General features: G+C 37.1%; 2 protein-coding genes across 3 annotated transcripts in view; both read right to left on the reverse strand.

The window, feature by feature from the left end:
• Positions 1-3,083: 3,083 nt before the first annotated feature.
• Positions 3,084-19,429, reverse strand: part of LOC144641571 (GTP-binding protein Rit2-like) — a 158,510-nt gene continuing 142,164 nt past the window's right edge. The window contains exons 2-5 of one of the 2 annotated variants that reach the window (XM_078500620.1): positions 7,874-7,999; positions 5,410-5,466; positions 4,320-4,393; positions 3,084-3,588 (exon numbers count right to left, since the gene is read on the reverse strand). In XM_078500620.1, coding sequence (XP_078356746.1) covers positions 3,169-3,588; positions 4,320-4,393; positions 5,410-5,466; positions 7,874-7,958 — 636 coding nt within the window. In that variant the 5' untranslated portion in view covers positions 7,959-7,999 and the 3' untranslated portion in view covers positions 3,084-3,168. Of the gene's footprint in view, positions 3,589-4,319; positions 4,394-5,409; positions 5,467-7,873; positions 8,073-19,429 lie in introns of those variants that run through there. The other variant, XM_078500612.1, reaches the window with a different exon arrangement.
• LOC144640499 (uncharacterized protein C3orf38 homolog) lies at positions 9,937-19,416 on the reverse strand. Its single transcript, XM_078499639.1, has 3 exons — positions 19,212-19,416; positions 12,171-12,349; positions 9,937-10,817 (listed from the first exon to the last, which is right to left on the reverse strand). The coding sequence occupies exons 1-3, from the start codon at positions 19,330-19,332 to the stop codon at positions 10,239-10,241; spliced, it is 879 nt and encodes a 292-aa protein (XP_078355765.1). The 5' UTR covers positions 19,333-19,416; the 3' UTR covers positions 9,937-10,238.

A 19,429-nucleotide genomic window follows, 5' to 3' on the forward strand; every position in this document is an offset into this window, starting at 1 on the left:
AAATGTTTCAACTTAGTATAAGTCAATGGAAAGCACAATGCAAATAACTTGTTTTTTGATATGTGAAACGGCGGAAGAAGGCATTTAATGAGATTTTTAAACAAGAGAGTAAGGTCCAGCAAGTCATTTGATTTTGAAAAGAAATACTGCTGGGGCCTAAATTATTATAACATTTTGGCAGTAAAAACAAGAAAAAAATTTTTTTCTTTCTTTTTTTTTAAATTCTTTTTTTTTTTTATTTTTTGGTTTTTTTTTTTTAATAAATTCCAAATTTTTTAATAAAAAAAATTTTTTAAAAATAATTAAAAAAGGAAAAGGAAAGAGGGGGGTGTTATTATGAATAGGTGTTTTGCTAGACCACGCCACTACACAACAAAACACGCCATTGGAGATTTTATTATATAGTTAAAAAATAACAAAGGTCTTTCTAATACTAGAGCAGTGGTTTTTGTGTGGCGGTAGTAACAATTACTGCCACCACATAGTAGTAACAATTATGAAGTTTTCTTGGATCATTCCAGAGAAATAAAGATATTTTTGTACGATGTTTTGCTTTGTTGTACTTTACAGACGTTTCGTTATCCGGTATATTGTGGTGGCCGTTATGGTGGTCTATATACTTAACGATTGTCATATACCATAACCCAGTTTGCTTGGACTGCACCCTGTCCACAACGATGGTGTGTCCTTAACACTAAGTGGCCCTCGCTGCCTGCGCTTTCTGACCCCAACAGATTAGACCGGTTCGATCAAACACGAGTAATACAAGTCATATGTGCTGCTGTCATTTGACAGAATTTGGGGTATAACGTTGTACATGTTTTTACTACTTTCTGATAGGACCCGTTTGATTATAGATTCCATTTTGCCCTGACAATGTACTGATAATGACAAAACGCAGTACAAAACAAAGAAATACGCCAAAAAACAAATAAAGTCCAGTGGAATCACAGTCCTCTGTTTCAAGCAAGCAAACCAACAAACAAACGAACAAAAAAAAAAGTGAATTTTTTTTTTAACACACTCTCTCGTTAGCCTCCTTGGCTGAAATCAGGCTGCTCTTTTTTGTGTTCAGAAACAAACCCCTGGACCTGGCGTGGGGATCTCAATAGGCTTTTCTGATAGCTGAAAATTGGTCATAATTTTAAGAGAAAATGGGCTGAAATCTGTAGCAAAAGCTGAGAAATCACCAAAAATTTGACTGAGGATTCCAGCACCCCCATTCAGAGACCCTTCAAACCTTCTTGCTAAAGAGTCCTATTTCTGTTTGCTACGGGTGGAAGTGCAGGCGTGGTCAGCGTTTTCGCGGGAAACGTAGCATAGTACCCAGGTCCCTACTGCTATCACCCGTTGTGTTGCTCTTGGCAGTTGGCAAATTTTTGTTGCAGGAAATGAACCTATCAATGTTAAGTCGCTGGAGGGGGGGGGGGGGGGGTTAGGCGGGCATGGGCGGGGGATTTGACAGCAATTGTTTGCCCATAGTGGGGACATTTGACCGTTTTAATGGACTTTCCTACATCATTTTATTGAAGTTTAGTGACTCTTTGAACATCCACAAATGCCCTGGGGTTGGGCATTTGAACAGAAAGTCTCAGCTAAGTTCAAATGCCCGGCCTATGCCTGGCCAACCCCCGCCCAAGCGGCTTAACATTGATAGGTGCATAAGCTCTTGTATTTTTTGGTGAAGAACTAAGATTTTTCTTGCATTCAACCCAGATACCTTACACCTCTCCATTGTTTTCTGATTGATGTAAAAAAAAATCACTCTGACTAGCCACATTAAAAATTGAACAAATGCATCACATCAGCTAAGCACTTTATTTTAAGTCTGAGGTCCGATCTAGCCTTATGTCATTAATTAAATTGTACAGATCATTAAGGAAATGCCACTCTAAGTAGTACTTATAGCATCTGTTATACTAATGTTACTTATACATTTCCCATTATTAAGTTTTCTGGAACATTTTCTATAGACAGCAATAAAAGGAAAGAAGTTGATTGGATTGCCCTGCTTGATATAATTATGGATTTTTTTTCTTACAAAAATTTAGTTCTTTGAAACGTGACAATTAATTTTATTTGAATATAACCACCTCAATCGTTTTACTTGGGAGACTCTTTCTTCCATATTTTAGTGGGTCAATTGGAAAAAACACTGTCCCATATCTATAAATTTCTTTGTAAAAAGAGGTGATCAATTTAATGCACTCAGCCTTGTTTGAAAAGAAAAGCATTTGGAGTTAAAATCTACCAGTATTTACACAACTGAAAACATTAACATCTGTATAAATAAAAATAGAATGCACTCTAGAATTAAAAAAACTCTTACATGAGATCTTTAAACTAATAATACAGATGTATGATGGCGTGGCTCATTTCATTGACTAAAATTTTTGTACTCACTATACAAGCTGCCTCTAAATAATTAACTTCGAAAGCGAATTCCTCATAATGTGTTATTTAGTACCCGTATACAATAGGCGTTAAACTTTTTACAGTGTTCCAAGGACTTACGACAAATGTTGTGGATTGTGAAAACACATCATTCTGATGTTGCAATTACTGCTTTGAATCCTCAAATTTCAAGAAGCAGCTCAATTAAAAATGGAAAGATAAAATCTACATTTTTTAAAGTTTTTTACTCGCAGGCTACATGTATATAGCTAGGCTTTGAGGCCTTATAAAACAATAATCTACATCTTCAGCTGAGTTTGCATAGAGCAGACTGAAGAATCTAAATAAGTATATTCATAAATTGTTATTTTTTATTTATAATGTACTGCAGAGTGATTTTATTTAACCTGTGAAACAGTACCTATACTTGTCAGTGTCTATAAGACACAAAAAAAAAAAACACATTAGTAAGAGGCCTGGTGCATCCCACGATAAAGCACGCAAGGCGCATCTTCGGATCACGTCAGAAATGATAAATCGGAAATGTTGAGTCTATGACCTAAAATGCGATCGACAAGATCGAGACACAGGACTCTGAGCGACAGAGAAAGAGTGAGAGATGGGTGCGACAAGGGGAGAGGCCCAGCCAGCCCCGCTGGCGGCCCGTCGTGAGACGCGCCAACGGGCCTCAATAGAGTGTTAAGTATCACTCAAGAATCTATTTCACAAGATAAGTAAAATCACTCTTAATTAGCACTAAGATTTTTGTTTTGCTCATGTTCTTTTCTTTTGACGCCTGAAAAAGTTCTGCACAATGGTGCTTGCTCTGTGACGGAGTTTCTTGTCCTTCTGAGCTGTCTTCATACCCAGCCTTTCCTTCTTTCGTATCCGTCGAATTAACGTGTGGAAAACATCATCCACAAAATGCCTCAGAGCAGCAGAGGATTCGAAAAATGGGCAGTTAAACTCTTGTGCTAAAGCTTGTCCTTCCTCCGTTGTCACTTCTCTCTTGCTTTCCAAATCAGTTTTGTTAGCAACCAGAACCATGGGTATGTCCTCTGATCTTCTTACTCTTTCAATTTGTTTCTTTGCTTTTGAAGCTTCATGGAAACTTTGTCTGTCTGTGATGGAATACATGATCACAAACCCTTCGCCACTACGCATGTACTGTTCTCTCATGGCTGTGAACTCTTGCTACAAAATCAAAAATAAGAATTCCTCATATTAAATTTAATTAATACATTGTAAGGTAAGTTTAGTCTGTGATGAGCCTATAGTGGCCATACAGTCCAGAGCTTATCCCAGTTTATGTACCAATTATTGTTACTTATTTTTGCAGGAACTTAATTTCGCGAAAATGGAACGGGCATATTTCGCGGGACTTAATTTTCGCGATTTGGCCAAAAATACATAATTAACATAAAAAATAACAATAGAAAACGTTTAAAATAAATTTCTGCAGGTCTTTAATTTCACTGATTTTCAAAAAAACGCGAAAATTAAGTCCCGCAAAAATAAGTAACGATAAGGTAGCATGAAGCGACTAGGAGTATTTCTACTCCCCTCCCCCCCCCCCCCCTGGATGGGATGCTACTCTATTAGAGGGTTACCCCCCAGCATTAGTTTGCCAGTACCCATTTTTCACCTGGGTGGATAGGGGCACTATGAGAGTAAAGTTTCTTGCCCAAGAACACAACACAATGACTGCAGCCAGGCATGAACCCGGACTGCTCGATCCGAAGTCCAGCATGCTAAATAACCATTAGGCCACCGCGCCTCAATGCGCCTCCATGTACCAGTGAGAGTGGTAGTGGCAGTCAGAGGTGGCTTTAGCCTACTACATGTACTCAAAAAGCAAAAAAAAAAACATAATTTATTTCCTGGCCTACAAGCAGTTATTGTTTCAAATGACAATTTCATCTCACCTGTCCAGCTGTGTCCAAAATGTCCAAGAGTCCTGATTCTCCATCTATGACAGCTTGACGCTGATATGCATCCTCTAAAATAATAAGCAAAATGATATCTCTTATCAACTGTGTGTACAAGGTCTGGGTGGAGGGAAGTCTTGAAAAGGACTGTCGTTGAAGACTAAAAACAGTTCTTTTTTGGATTATTACAATAGAAAAAACTGAACAACTTTATTGCTAGGAAGTTTAAGTGCTGCCAGAATCTAGTCTCTGATGTTAGGCTAAATACTATACACTGTCAACAAGTCCTTTTGAGTTGAATATAATATAATTTTACCAACAGCATGGTATTTAAATATATTTAAAAAATTACAAATTGACTGGGCACTTAAATTCAGCCATTGAACAGAATGTTTTTAAGGTGTTCAAGGCTTTGGAGAACAAAAATAATTATCGCAAAAAGGCATGCACTTAAGATGGTAACAACTTTGTTAAACCTTTCCGTGGAAATGCAGCAGTTGCCTGCTTAACAAATTTTGCCAAAAAGTCGGGCTGGGTAGCAGATCTGGAAGGTTTTGCATAAATGGCCTGCTAATTAAATTCCCTTTATGAGAACAATAGTATACAGCCCATATCATTTCATTTCAAGTTAATGAGAGCTACTACACTACTAGCACAGCCTCATAGATGCCAAGTCTCACGCTTTTGGCGTGAGACTCAATCTTTTTTACCCAATCTCACGCAACCACGCCATTCAGACAAAATATCACGCCTTTTAAAAAATACTACAACTTGAGGAAAAAGTCTTATTAATTTAAATAAAGAGATATACTTTCAGCTGTACTTTGGTAGAGATGAACGCTAATCGAGTGGGAAAGAGGTTAAAAATAACAAACGCTTGCCCAGAATAAAGGAAATTGCTTCTTTGCAACTTACATTTTTTAAAAATTTTCTGGGAGAGCATACCCCCAGACCCCCCTAGAAGTTCGGCCCTCTGGGTCTCACTATCGCCCCTTCGGGGCAATTCAATTTCTCACTCCATAACAACCAAAAAACTTGGCATCTATGCAGCCTGGAGTGGTGGGCTACTTCATGTAATTTGACTCACCAATTGTGGGATCATGATAATCCAAGAAGCAATGGGACACAAACTGCATGGTGAGAGCTGCGGAATTAAAACAGTTCAGATCAGTCATTTATATACCGGTAGTTATTTTTTTTTTATTAATAAGAGTGTAACTCATTTATAGAAGACATCATTGTGTGGTTCCAGGAAAGATCCATACAGGAGGCACAGGGGTTGGGTGGGGGATCAAAAGGTAAAAGAAAAGTATGAATTTCCAGAGGGGTGGGGGTTGGGAGAAGATGTTTAAACCAGAAACCTTTGATGGATGGGGTATGGGTATGTTTTGGAACAACACAATATTAAATATTTGATTTTTTAAACAGTTCTTGTTTTAGAAAAAAAAAAGCCTTTTTGAATTCAAAAAAGCAGTTCGGGACAGTAACATTACTGATGTGTTGGACGGACATTGCAGATGCTACGCTTGCACAACATGATAATGTAACTAATTTTAGTAATCTTGTAATCATTTTTAACTTATTAGAATTTTAAAAACATATCTGTGTCATTTTAACTATCTATCGATATATCTATTTTTATAATATTAGTATTTTTATATTTTATATCTATTTATATAATATTAGTGTTTTTATATTTTATATCTATTTATATAATATTAGTATTTTTATATTTTATATTTGTAATATTTATTTTAGTGTCCCCAATTAGCTCTTTATGTATGTAGATCTTAAAAAGTTGAATCAAGCATACAGATGTAAAGCTTTACAAAAAAAAAGCTGTGCTTAAGGACATTAGTGCTAACATTTTCTAGTTGATAGTTTTTTATTAATTTTTTTACTGCGGTCAGATGAGTTACTTGTACTTGTGTCAGAAATGTAACTGTTTAGAAAGTTTCCTCAGCGCACGCGCTCAATGCATGACGTGGCGTCACATAATGTGACGTTGCAATATGAATTACTTGCACAGTAAGGATGTGCATAAACAATTAGCTAGCGTGAACGTCCTTGCAGAACCTACAAATTTTTTATGTGAAAAGACAGATTGAATTGATTGAAAACGATGCTTTATAGATGGTTCACTGTATTCTGTATGCAATAAAATGTTTTAGTGGGTTAATTAAATCAGCCACAAGGTAAACGTGCCATATAACCTCCTCTCTTCTAGACAGTGAATACGTAATATGTTTTTCTCAATAACAACTCTTCTGACAATACATAACAATGACTAACGCATGTTCATTAACTCTTTCAACAACTCTAACATGCAAACAATGAAAACTCAATCAACAGAATGATAAACAAGAATGGTTCAAAATATGTTCCGAATTAATTTTCTTAAAATAGCGATAAACTTATAACACAGTCACAGATATAGCCATCTAAAATAAGACCTAGATACAATATTAGCATGGAAACCAGGAAGTTTAAATTAACTTTTGAGGAAGTAGTGAACTGTTGTTGCTACTTCCCAAGCAAAACTTCTTGTTTTTCTGAGTAAGCTTCGATGTGAATTCTAGAATCTAACAGGCTAAAGCACATCAGGTAACTTTATAGCTTGTTATATGTTACATCTGGCAGAAACTCTAGTAGAAATATTTGACGTCCGTCGAAGCGCGCGCAACATTTGCAAACCGCGCGCAAATATAAACCAGATCAACAATATAAAACAAAAATATAGCAACCCAAAATAAATTAAGCAAAAAGCCGCAATCGAAAATTACGGAATTTAAACAAATATATAAAGAAACGGTTTCCTTTAAAAATTAGAAAACATAAATAACACGAACAGCAGTTTGCAGCATGATTCAATAATAATTTACGTCACGGGCCACCTCACTGAAACAAACAAGCGGAATTGGTCCGCCGTGACAACAACAACTCTCGTTCATCAACAATATTCCGAAGGTGATGAGGCAAAATTTTCTCAACTATGGAAATTAAAATTATTCCCTGTCAGAAAGGTATTTGGACGTAACATTTGCCCTTCAAGGAAATTACTTTTTTTATTTTTTGCGATCGATTCCAAATGCAACGCACGTAACAACCTGTTTCATTTCATTGATCATGTATTCCAAATACATTTCACCATGGAATTATTGTTTTTCTAGCGAATAGCAGTAATCAAACCGAACGAAGCGGAATTCAGGGATCGGTAAACAACACACAAAGAATTCGAGGCCAAAATGCCGGAGACAAACAGAGGTAACAGATTTGAGGTATTCCAAGCATTTTATAATTAACCAAACTAAATGGTGCTAAGAACAAACAAACAGGGCTTTTCGATTTCGACGCACTTCGCTATATTTCCTAATGTATAGCATTTCAGCAGCAATTCAGTTTATTGCTGAACGTTCTGTGCATAAGTGAATTTCATTTAAGGAAGCGATTTCTGTTAAATCATCAAAATCGTTTCCGAGCACTGATGTTTGCTCGTGAATTCCTTTAGTCATGCGATGAGTCAGTGTAGCGTTATGCCCTCACGTACTCACCTGATTTTCCAACGCCTCCCTCACCAAGCAAAACAATCTTGTACAGCCGAAGTCCGCCGAGGAACGAAGCCGTTGGAGGATGCATTTTTTGCTAGAACCGCTCTGTAAGTCGTAGTGTTTATCAGGCGCGCGCTGCAGCAAACTTCCCTGATCAGAAATAGCGACGGATATATGTTTGAGCTACCCGTTCCGCGATATCGTATATATAAGGGCTGGCCGACTATTTATGGAAGCGCATGTGATTGGCTCGTTTCCGCAAGGGTTGACAAAGAAGTGGAAAGTCCGGTCTTGGGGGCAATGTTTGTTTTCAACTTTATTTGGCCGTGAATGATGTGTCAGTGTTTGGGTAGGAGCAATTCGCGGTTTAAAGTACGATTTGGCGTGCTTATTTTACGTCACGTTGCATTAATCGGATGGCAAATAAGTGGTCGAAGTCTTGTTCGCCGAATTGGGATCAAGCCCAAATTGCCCGTGTAATTTTCGATTATCTGAATCGACAAAACTACAAAGAAAAAACAAAACTCTGGAGCAAAATAACTTTGTAATTTTCAAGTTCACAGTTCCTATTATACATTGGAGTGTATTTTTTATGGGGGTAGGGGTAGTGTCAAGAGGCGTGTCCGTCAGGGTCTGAACCTATGACCGGTAACACTGCTATTTTCCTTGCCTTATAAAGACTTGTCGTTCATGACGCAGCATCCTTCATTTTCCGCATGCCCCGCGATGAATGTTCGCAAAGACGAAATGAGAAAAGAAATTTACAATAAAGGCCAAGACGGGCACAAATTATGATTTCCCCCGTCCCCCCCGCGGAATGACGCCGTCGGATGACAAGGGGGGAAGCGAAGCAACGCGAGGCGAAAACGTTGCGTGACAACCGAAATAACAGTGCTAGTTTCCTTGCCTTATAAAGACTTGTCCAATTATTGGACGCAGTTGCAATGTTTGTTTTATAAAATTTCATTTTCCGGATTGCCTCAACTGAGTTTGATATGGTTAAAACTGCTGAACACGAAATGAAAAATACAAATTTTTACGATAAAGGCCACAAAAGACGAGGATCTTATAAAAGTATGATTTGACAGATATCACTGGGTTGTTACGCAACGCTTGAAGGAGCAAAACGTTGCGTGACGACGCAAATAGCGACTTCATCAGACCCACTAACAACAGTACAGCCATCCAAAATATTTTTTATAGTTCCACAGCTCAGTTTACAATCAATAATGTAAAGGGGGTGGGGGGAGGGGGGGGGGGGGGGACTGACTGTAGTGTAGGTTCATAGCTTGTATCATTAGAGTGCTTTCTGTAAAACTTATTTTTTCCTGGGTCAGTGGAGAGTGAAATATATTTTTGGAAAATTACTTTGCTTCATGTGAAGTTATTTCTTGTATGATTGCTCATGCACTCAACCCATTGACCTTGAGAAAAATGAGGGGCAACTCATACTTTAAAAAAAAGTTGTTCTATAAATATTACATTTGTTGAGTGCAGTAGAATCCCGGTTTTTTGAACCTCAAGGGGAAACGAATATTGCTTCAAGAAATTGGGTGTCAAATAACATAGAAGTACTTTCAAAGAAAAATGTAAATTGGTTGAAGAAATCAGCAGTTCCAAGAAACCAAGGGATTGAGAAATCAAGATTCTGCTGTATAAAGAATAGACATGTCATTAGCAACATGTGCTATCTGATTTTCATGTGTGCAAATGAAAATAAATTGTTCTTCGCATTTTTTTAACCCCCCAAGCAATTTCATCATCTGATAAAGAATCCACAGAGCATCATGTTACTCCGTCAAATGGCTGATAGAATCCTCACCTGCAGCTTGTGTTCTCTCCATGCCATCTCAAGATCAAAATTACTTGACTATGATCTTTATCACAGTACAAAGACATAGAAACAGAGGTATTATTCCTTAGATTAAAAATGATAATGATTGGAACACTCTCTTGTCAGGTTTTTCCAAAAATCCAATAATCCAAAAAAGCAGAAGACCTTGGCCAGAGCTCACCCCAAGACCTCTTGATCAGTGATGTTGTTTATCTTTTAAAAAAATTGACTGTTTATCAATTTATAGGAATATTTTATTTTTTTGTATACAATTAAGTGATTAATATTATCAGGGATCCACAAACCACCTTGCTTATTGTGCCTAACACCTCAAATTATATACTATATTCTGCATTGCTTTTCTCTGAGGTGAGATACCGGTACATAAAAATTTGATGGCAGCTTTTTGTGAACACAACTTAGAATAAATTATAAATTATGACTACATTTTAAATTCACATACAATTTTTTACAATTCATCATACAGTGTACTTTATCAAATATATATTAAAAAGTTAGTATGTTGCCGTACTTTTACGTTATAGCTTTTCTGCTGTAACCTTCTACTTCACGGTGTTGTTGTGCCTTTAATTTTAGCTCAGTGAATTTTATTTTCCAGTTATTCTGCATCTGTGGATCTCGAATAAGTCCAAATGATTGCTCAAAAATTCCAAGGCAATCAGAAAATCTATGAACTGTGCCTCCGACTGATATTTTGACAAGTCCATAGGCATCTATTTGCCCTCTTGCTCCTCTGACATTCGCATTAAACAGAAGTTTTTCTTTGCACACCACTTCTCGCAGCTTTTCGCTGACTGCTAATGATCCTTGGCATTCATCTGACATGTGACCCTCTGACACCATCAGAACTGAGCCTTTAGCATCTGACCAAAAATGCTGTGGACCCCATTCCTGTGAGGTGTTATCAGATGAAGTATTAAAAGCATTAAGGATTTTGTAGAACCAGGGTACAAAATATTCTGCCAATTGTTGTCCATCAACATTACTATCAAGTGATGGGGTATTGCTTGAGATTGTCAATGTAGGCTTTGCTGCCTCTGTTGTGGGTTCTCTAAGATTATCCATTCCATTATCATTTTCCTCATCACTATCCTGAAAATGGAACAGAAAGATAGGTTTCGAAAATACTTTTCTTTATTATTAATAACATTATAATTGCCCACATCGTTACTTCAGTTCCTGTGCCCTCTTGGACTACTTTCTCACTTTATGTAGACTTGCTTTATTTCACCTTTAGTTACATTGTACTTTTACTTCTTGATGATGTCCAAATACAAACACAAATAAATTGAATTAAAAGGGAACCTCGCTCAAAAAAGGTTTGGGGTCATAACATATTCTTGATGCCTCTCTTTAACAATTATTAGTGATTTTAAATTTATATTTATTGACAATTGACAATTCAAGGGCCCAACATTCGAAAGTAAAAAAGAATCTGCAACTTTTAACCACCAAAACGGTTTAAGGACGTTCGCGATGGCGCACCACGCGACGGCGCACGTCATGCCCGGGAGCCGCGGAAACCACACAACTGGGAGCCCCGCCGCTGAGTCCACGGTCGCCCCACTCGGAACCACCACTGAATACTGAGACTGAGCGATGTGAAGTGTCTCCCCCCGGATACCCAGCCGGCGACAGGAGAAGGACCAAAGCGAAATGAGACCCACAAAGCAGAGAGCCACCACAAGGGGCCGTGAGGAAGTAGGTGAATCACGGCCCCGGACGGGAAAGTCGTGACCCACTAAAAGACTGAAACAGCGTGAAGATGTGTTGGAAGATTTCGCGAACGTCCTTAGTGAACTTATTATTTTGGCCAGAACTGTTTTATAGAAGAGGTTCCCTTTAACTTTATAAATGCTACTTTATTTATTTAATAACCACAATGCAGACTACATATTGCCTGACTTAATGCACCAAGTAACAAGGAAAACTGCTCTGGATGAGATGCTAGTCCATCAGACTATCTCCTGGCATTTTATCAGGATTTCTCACAACATTATGATAATGATAATCAATTTATATCTATAGCGCATCATATGAATGTTCAAATGCGTGTACACAACTGTAATACACACAAGGCCAGACCACCACGGAACGCCCACCTGCGAATAGGTGTGGCTAACGTCCCCGAGACGAAGAGGAGAGGACCACGATCGTCCTTCGGAAGACAGTGTCTAGGATGTACAAAGGCAGCACATTCTCCTCATCCATCAAATTTGGAAAATACAACCCTTTACCTAGGATCTTGCCATAATTTGTGTTTAATAAATTGTTCAGAATTCATTTGTTTTAAAGAAAATTATTTGCCATTAGATTCCCACACAAACACTAATAATTTCTTGCCGACCCGTCAAGATGACTTCCAGAACTGTGTTTTGACTGTCAGTGATGTTTTTCAGGTTTCTACTAAAAAATGTTTATTCAACAAGTCTGCATGTAACATACCTCTTGGGGTGACCCCCAATACAGCATTGCTTTCCTTATCAGACTTGGCTTGTCTGATGTGACAGGTAAAATCATGCCATTTTCAGCTAAGTATTGATAAATGTGTTCTCTTTTAACTTTTTTCCTTCTTAGCAACTGAGATGCAGTATGGCTGTAGGTTATTATGGCATCAACTGCCTCTGCAAGGAGAGTGATCAACATCTTAATATTTTATTAAATTAGATTGACTTATCACACAACTGCCTTAGACTATTATTATTTTTGTTGATTTACTAGTCTTTGCAGTATTTAATCAATCCATCTGTCATAAAAGAAAAAAAAATAACAAAATAATATACTTTTTCCCTCTTTGGTCTAGACAATGGTAATAAACATCTAGAGAGCTGACATTAAGTTGGCTCAATGTCTTCAGGTGGTTCCCTATCTTGACATATACAGACTGCAGACCTGCACTCCAGTTAGGCTGAATAATGCTCGGGTTACACTGAATAATACTCTGGTTACACTGAATAATGCTCTGGTTACACTGAATAATGCTCTGGTTACACTGAATAATACTCTGGTTACACTGAATAATACTCTGGTTACACTGAATAATGCTCTGGTTACACTGAATAATACTCTGGTTACACTGAATAATGCTCTGGTTACACTGAATAATGCTCTGGTTACACTGAATAATGCTCTGGTTACACTGAATAATACTCTGGTTACACTGAATAATACTCTGGTTACACTGAATAATACTCTGGTTACACTGAATAATACTCTGGTTACACTGAATAATGCTCTGGTTACACTGAATAATACTCTGGTTACACTGAATAATACTCTGGTTACACTGAATAATACTCTGGTTACACTGAATAATACTCTGGTTACACTGAATAATGCTCTGGTTACACTGAATAATACTCTGGTTACACTGAATAATACTCTGGTTACACTGAATAATGCTCTGGTTACACTGAATAATACTCTGGTTACACTGAATAATACTCTGGTTACACTGAATAATGCTCTGGTTACACTGAATAATACTCTGGTTACACTGAATAATACTCTGGTTACACTGAATAATACTCTGGTTACACTGAATAGTTACACTGAATAATACTCTGGTTACACTGAATAATACTCTGGTTACACTGAATAATACTCTGGTTACACTGAATAATACTCTGGTTACACTGAATAATACTCTGGTTACACTGAATAATGCTCTGGTTACACTGAATAATACTCTGGTTACACTGAATAATACTCTGGTTACACTGAATAATACTCTGGTTACACTGAATAATACTCTGGTTACACTGAATAATACTCTGGTTACACTGAATAATACTCTGGTTACACTGAATAGTTACACTGAATAATACTCTGGTTACACTGAATAATACTCTGGTTACACTGAATAATACTCTGGTTACACTGAATAATACTCTGGTTACACTGAATAATACTCTGGTTACACTGAATAATACTCTGGTTACACTGAATAATGCTCTGGTTACACTGAATAATATATAGATTTAGGCAAGCCTAAAAGCGGAGCTCCCCAGTTAATTATTTTGCACTTTATTGAAACCTGAATTCAAGCCATTGTACAATTTTAAGGCTAAGAATATAATAATTATTCGTTTTATTTTTTTTATAAATATTAATATTGTTACTTACTTTTTTTTTACCGTGTCCCGGGGGGGGGGGGGGGAGAGGTACTCCCTAAAATTTACTTAAGGGGTGTGCCACTGAGTCGCTGAGACTCTGGACCTGTTCCAGAGAAAAACGGCTCAATTTGCGACCCTGTTCCAGACAAACAGTGCAAAATAGGTACCCTGTTCCAGACAATATCCACAATGAAAAATATATGAAGATAGATATAAAAACACTAGCGTACATCACAAAGCGCTCACTTGACTTTGTCTGTGGCTTGGAGAAAAACCAATGAGAGGAGCGGAGTTTCATAGCTAAACTTGATAGTGTTCCACAGTCAAAAGGGTGATTTGTATACCCTGTTTCAGAGTCAGAGAGGCAAAAGGCATACCCTGTTGAGCAGCACATACCCGTATAGCCCTTATATGGGAGTACCGTATACAGCAACACCAAATAAGCCGAGAACAAACAAAATCAATCAAAACGTTTTAATTCCACCGACAGCATTATGATCCAGAAGTCTGGATGGGAAATTATGCTGCAAAACGGGTAATTATGTAACCTTCGTGTAGATAAGGAGGGGGTAGTAGGGCTGCATGTTGGGGTAGATAGGCATATCACGTGGTAAATTAGCAAATCACTTAACATTTAGAGTATAAAGGAAAAAATAGACATCTACATTAAGAATATGGTTAATTTTCTTTTTTCATTCATTCATTTGTTTTTATTTTCACTATTTGCCTATATTTTAATTTTGAATGGAAATGGCAGAGGTCATACATGTAGCAAAGGGTTTACAGCATATTGCCATAAGCTAATGCCAAGCAAACCGGAGTGAAAGCTAACCACAAGCAAACTAGAGTGAAAGCTAATCCCATGCACAACGGATGAATAAAGCTAACTGCGAGCAAACAGGGGTGAACCTAACTACAAGCAAACCGGAGTGAAACTAACTGGAAGCAAAGAAGGGACATTCTGTAACCCCATCCCACCCCCCCCCCCCCCAAAAAAAAAAAAAAAAAGGATGATAGCACCTTTTTTACTTTTACATGTCTTTTTGAGTCCCCTTCCTCTTAAGGGGTTTCACTTCACTTACAGAAATAAAAAAACAAAAATTCTGGGAAGATAGAATATTGTTTGTGAGTCTCAAACTCAGTTTTGTTCTTTGATTACGCAGAAAAAATAGAATCATGTTTGCTTGTGTATAAAACTATGCAAGAAAAAAATATAGCATCAATACTTTGACTGCTCTTTTAAAAATTTGTATGCTTTATTGTACACATTTTTGTGGAGTCATGTTGCCCATTCGTCATGGAGTTCACAAAGTAAGCAAATGAGTCACAATTTGGTTGCTTCGTGGTACCTAATGGATACTGCAAATTTTATCTGGCTTTAGAATATTTCACTAATTTTAACATTATAGCTGTTCTTATAAATTGTACGCAGCATACAACACATAAGAATGAAATTGGTATTGCATATTGCTTGCAATCACGATTTTAACGTCTATACTTTAGAATTACAGTACCACCAGTTTCAGCATTACCAATCCAAATTCAAATTATTACATTGCTTTTTAACTCCACTACCTCCCCCAAGGTCAACCAAAGATCTTATGATATACAGTAATTAGACAACTACATGTAAGTCCTGTGTAGTCGAGGGCTCAAAATATTTGGACACTTACAGGTCATGTTAACCGGCCAAAGAGATTTTAGCTTGGTCACATGTGGTTTCTTACCAGCCAAAACATTGAAAATAGCAATTTTAAACTCCCATTCATTTCTGCTGTTACTGTTTTGGCTGCATATTCTTAAAAAGATCACTTCATAATGCCCTTGTTACATCTAAAAAGATGCGAAAGAGACAGGTCAATCAAGAAGTTGTTTTCTGAAGTACACTGTAAATACGTTAACATTTAAAATATAAACTTTGCTCATTTGCAGCTTTTCTTGATTTCAATTTACATGTAATTTACTAGTCTCTTGAAAATGGCATCATGAAGACACCCAAACATCAAGCTGGATAATCTTAATCCTTCCTGTTTTCTTTTGATGTCCTTGTCCACATTCTGTTTTTGTGTCTGTGGCTCTGCAAATTCTGAAACTCATGTTAACCCTGAAAAAAGTCAAATGCCACAGATTAAATTAAAATTGATTAATTGGCATGAAAATCAATAATTTATAAAACAAAACACTTAACGCAAGCTTGTATAAAGTGAAGCAAAACTACTGGATGCGAAAGGATACCTTATATATATTTAACAGAGATGTATCAGCACAGATTATTTTTTTTTTTACTGATAACTGCGAAGTCAACTACAGAAAAAAACCCTGGTAACTCGAACTCGGATAACTCGAACAACCTTGCTAACTCGAACTCACTTCCATTTCCCTTGGATTTGACCCCACTTTTCAGTCATTTTTACTCGGTTAACTCGAACTCGGATAACTCGAAAACCCCGCTAACTCGAACTAAATTTTGTTTCCCTTGAACAAAATTTGGGTCAAACTTTTTACCCTGATAACTCGAATTCCGGAACTTGCAACTCGCAACGGTTGCCCATTGATTATAGCAATGAACAGATCATGTATTTGACAGTCATTTTCCACTCTTAACAAAAGAATGTGTGGTCGCTTTAGAGTTTCTGGCAAGATAAGTTCAATTTGCACAGTACTGTATACTGAAGTGCTTAAAAATCAGTAAACTATCAATTATTAACTTGGCAAATAAAATATTCAATCAACCCCGCTAACTCGAAAAACCCCGCTAACTCGACCTCATTTTCGTTTCCCTTCAGAGTTCGAGTTAGCAGGGTTCTACTGTAAATATTTTAATAAACTCAAAGCATCACTGCAAACCCTTACACCCCCTCTTAATTAAAAGGTTTGGCCTTTAAATACTCCCCCTCCCCTCTACCCCTATATATACATGAACATGCATAGGAAAAACATTGCCACATCTTAAAAGCTTTTCTCTTAACAGTAATACTAAGATTTTTAAAGATACACATTTAATTAATAATAAGTTTGCATGCACAGCTGCATACAGTGTCTAAAATGGCATGAATTTACTCACAAAGATTCCAGTTTTCCAGTAGTCATTAACCTTTGTTGTGTGCATTTTCCAAATTCCACAACAAGATTGTGATTTTTTTTATGACAAATATAACATTTACTGTTGACATTCTGAATGAAACCAGCAAAACAGACCTCAAAATCTCAAAATTGTTGACATTGTTATGTAATCCACATGAACGCTCAATAGTGAACAGAACTACATGACAAGTGGATTATTTAATATATTTGGGAACGAAAGAGCTAAGTAATGAAGCTGAAGTTTATTTACTCTGACTAAATGAACAGTAATTTTACCTCCATCATGAATATCAATAAACTGCATACACTGAATCGATCTATTTCACTCGGAGTTAACGAAATTCCAGGTGCTTCGTGCAAACTGACATCACTTTCATTCTCATCTCAGCTGCTCTTCCAGCACTGTAAAACAAAATAATCACATCACAAGCATTTAAAAATCGTAAGCTTAATTTTCTTCGAGATGTGTTGAAGTGATATTCTTTGTGAATTCGTTCCTCGAAGGCCCAACAATTATTTGTTTACATAATCAAATCCTCCTATTTGATCAGTAAAACCTGGTAAAACTGAATTTTAACGAATAGTATTTTTCAACATTGTTCATGTCACAAGCAAATGCTTAGTGGCGAAAGCAAGTAAAATGTGCCGTAAATATAAGCTTACTTTGTGTATAAAGTAAGCTTAAGACAAAACGTAGAGATATTAAATGACGGAAACACTGCAGTTTTGTACTCACCTTCACCAGTTGGCCGCAGTAGGTACACTCGTCTGCTCGTTTTATCTCCGTTCCCTTGTTCTCCGCTATTTCTTTGCCTGTTTTCTCGGCACCTCTCTTGCTATTTTAGTCGCTTTTCTTCGCTACTTTGCAACCAGGTTCGACAGGCGCTTTGCTATACTTTTTTGCCTGCTTTCTGTCCGGGTTTTCTGGATCTCTCGCGATCTCTTTCCCGTCGCAAATCGCTTAAACCCTGTTTCCTCGAAGTTAAGTTTACCCTGCTCTCGTTTGTAGTCATCGGCATAACAAGGAGCCAAAATAAATATGTTTGTCTCAAGTTCTAACTTTCAGACTAGCTGAATAGGATTTAAAAATACGTAGTAATTTTGAAAATTTCTTGGCCAAGAGACCTCACACTGCAAAATTATTTCGCGCCAGTACTGCGCGAGTTGTCAAGACCTTTCAAGATCCCGGACGTGCGCAACACCGTACGTACGCCGTACGCGCCCGCGAGGCATGCCGCTAGCCATGATGACCATGAAAACTCGGATGCATAGGTTTCCTATTTTATTTCATGTTTTTTTTTTTTTCATGTGTTTTTTTTATGGGTATGGTGCTCCGCTCTGCGGCCCTTACGGGCCGCTAAGGAGCTCCGCTAATACTCTGGTTACACTGAATAATACTCTGGTTACACTGAATAATACTCTGGTTACACTGAATAATACTCTGGTTACACTGAATAATGCTCTGGTTACACTGAATAATACTCTGGTTACACTGAATAATACTCTGGTTACACTGAATAATACTCTGGTTACACTGAATAATACTCTGGTTACACTGAATAATACTCTGGTTACACTGAATAGTTACACTGAATAATACTCTGGTTACACTGAATAATACTCTGGTTACACTGAATAATACTCTGGTTACACTGAATAATGCTCTGGTTACACTGAATAATGCTCTGGTTACACTGAATAATACTCTGGTTACACTGAATAATACTCTGGTTACACTGAATAATACTCTGGTTACACTGAATAATACTCTGGTTACACTGAATAATGCTCTGGTTACACTGAATAATACTCTGGTTACACTGAATAATACTCTGGTTACACTGAATAATACTCTGGTTAGCCCAAATAAATTAAATAAAATAATCATGGTAGCCAGAAGTCAATATTAAAAAGGAAAACATATAAAACTTTTCAAATTTCAATCACAAGTAATCCTTCAATCTATTGAATGAGTTTGACTGCATTTAGTAATGAGACAAATCATTCACAAGACATTTTGATCACTAGATTTCAGTCAAACACATGGAATTCTTATTGTTTAATTAGCTTAACAGACTCACATTAGTTCAGATTCTTGTGAGGGAAAATCAATTATAAGGGAAAATCATTTGACTGCTAAATACATTGGTCTGAAGCAGCTCAGAATACGTGCATTAGCTTTAAGATAAGCTACCCAAGGATACCAGTTATGTACAGTACAAGTTGAAGACTACAGGTTAACACCTAAAATGTACAAATATGAAATAAAAGAGAAGTTTTAACTTACCTCTTGCATTTTCTGGTGACACTAAGCGGTTCGTTACTGTGTCGGTGAGGGTTATCAAATCCTGCTGAGAAAGTTTGCTCAGGATAGTTTTACATCCTACTTTTTCCTTGTCTGATAACATACTTCAAGTCCTGGTTTTGTCAAAAATTAACATCCCGTAAGATCCCGTAAAGGAAGGAAGTTCTCTTTCTCTTTCGACTGCTGTTTCGACAACGACG

Source organism: Oculina patagonica, chromosome 1 (assembly GCF_052425735.1).
Source record: "Oculina patagonica isolate OP01 chromosome 1, crgOcupat, whole genome shotgun sequence".
NCBI classification, from domain to species: domain Eukaryota; kingdom Metazoa; phylum Cnidaria; class Anthozoa; order Scleractinia; family Oculinidae; genus Oculina; species Oculina patagonica.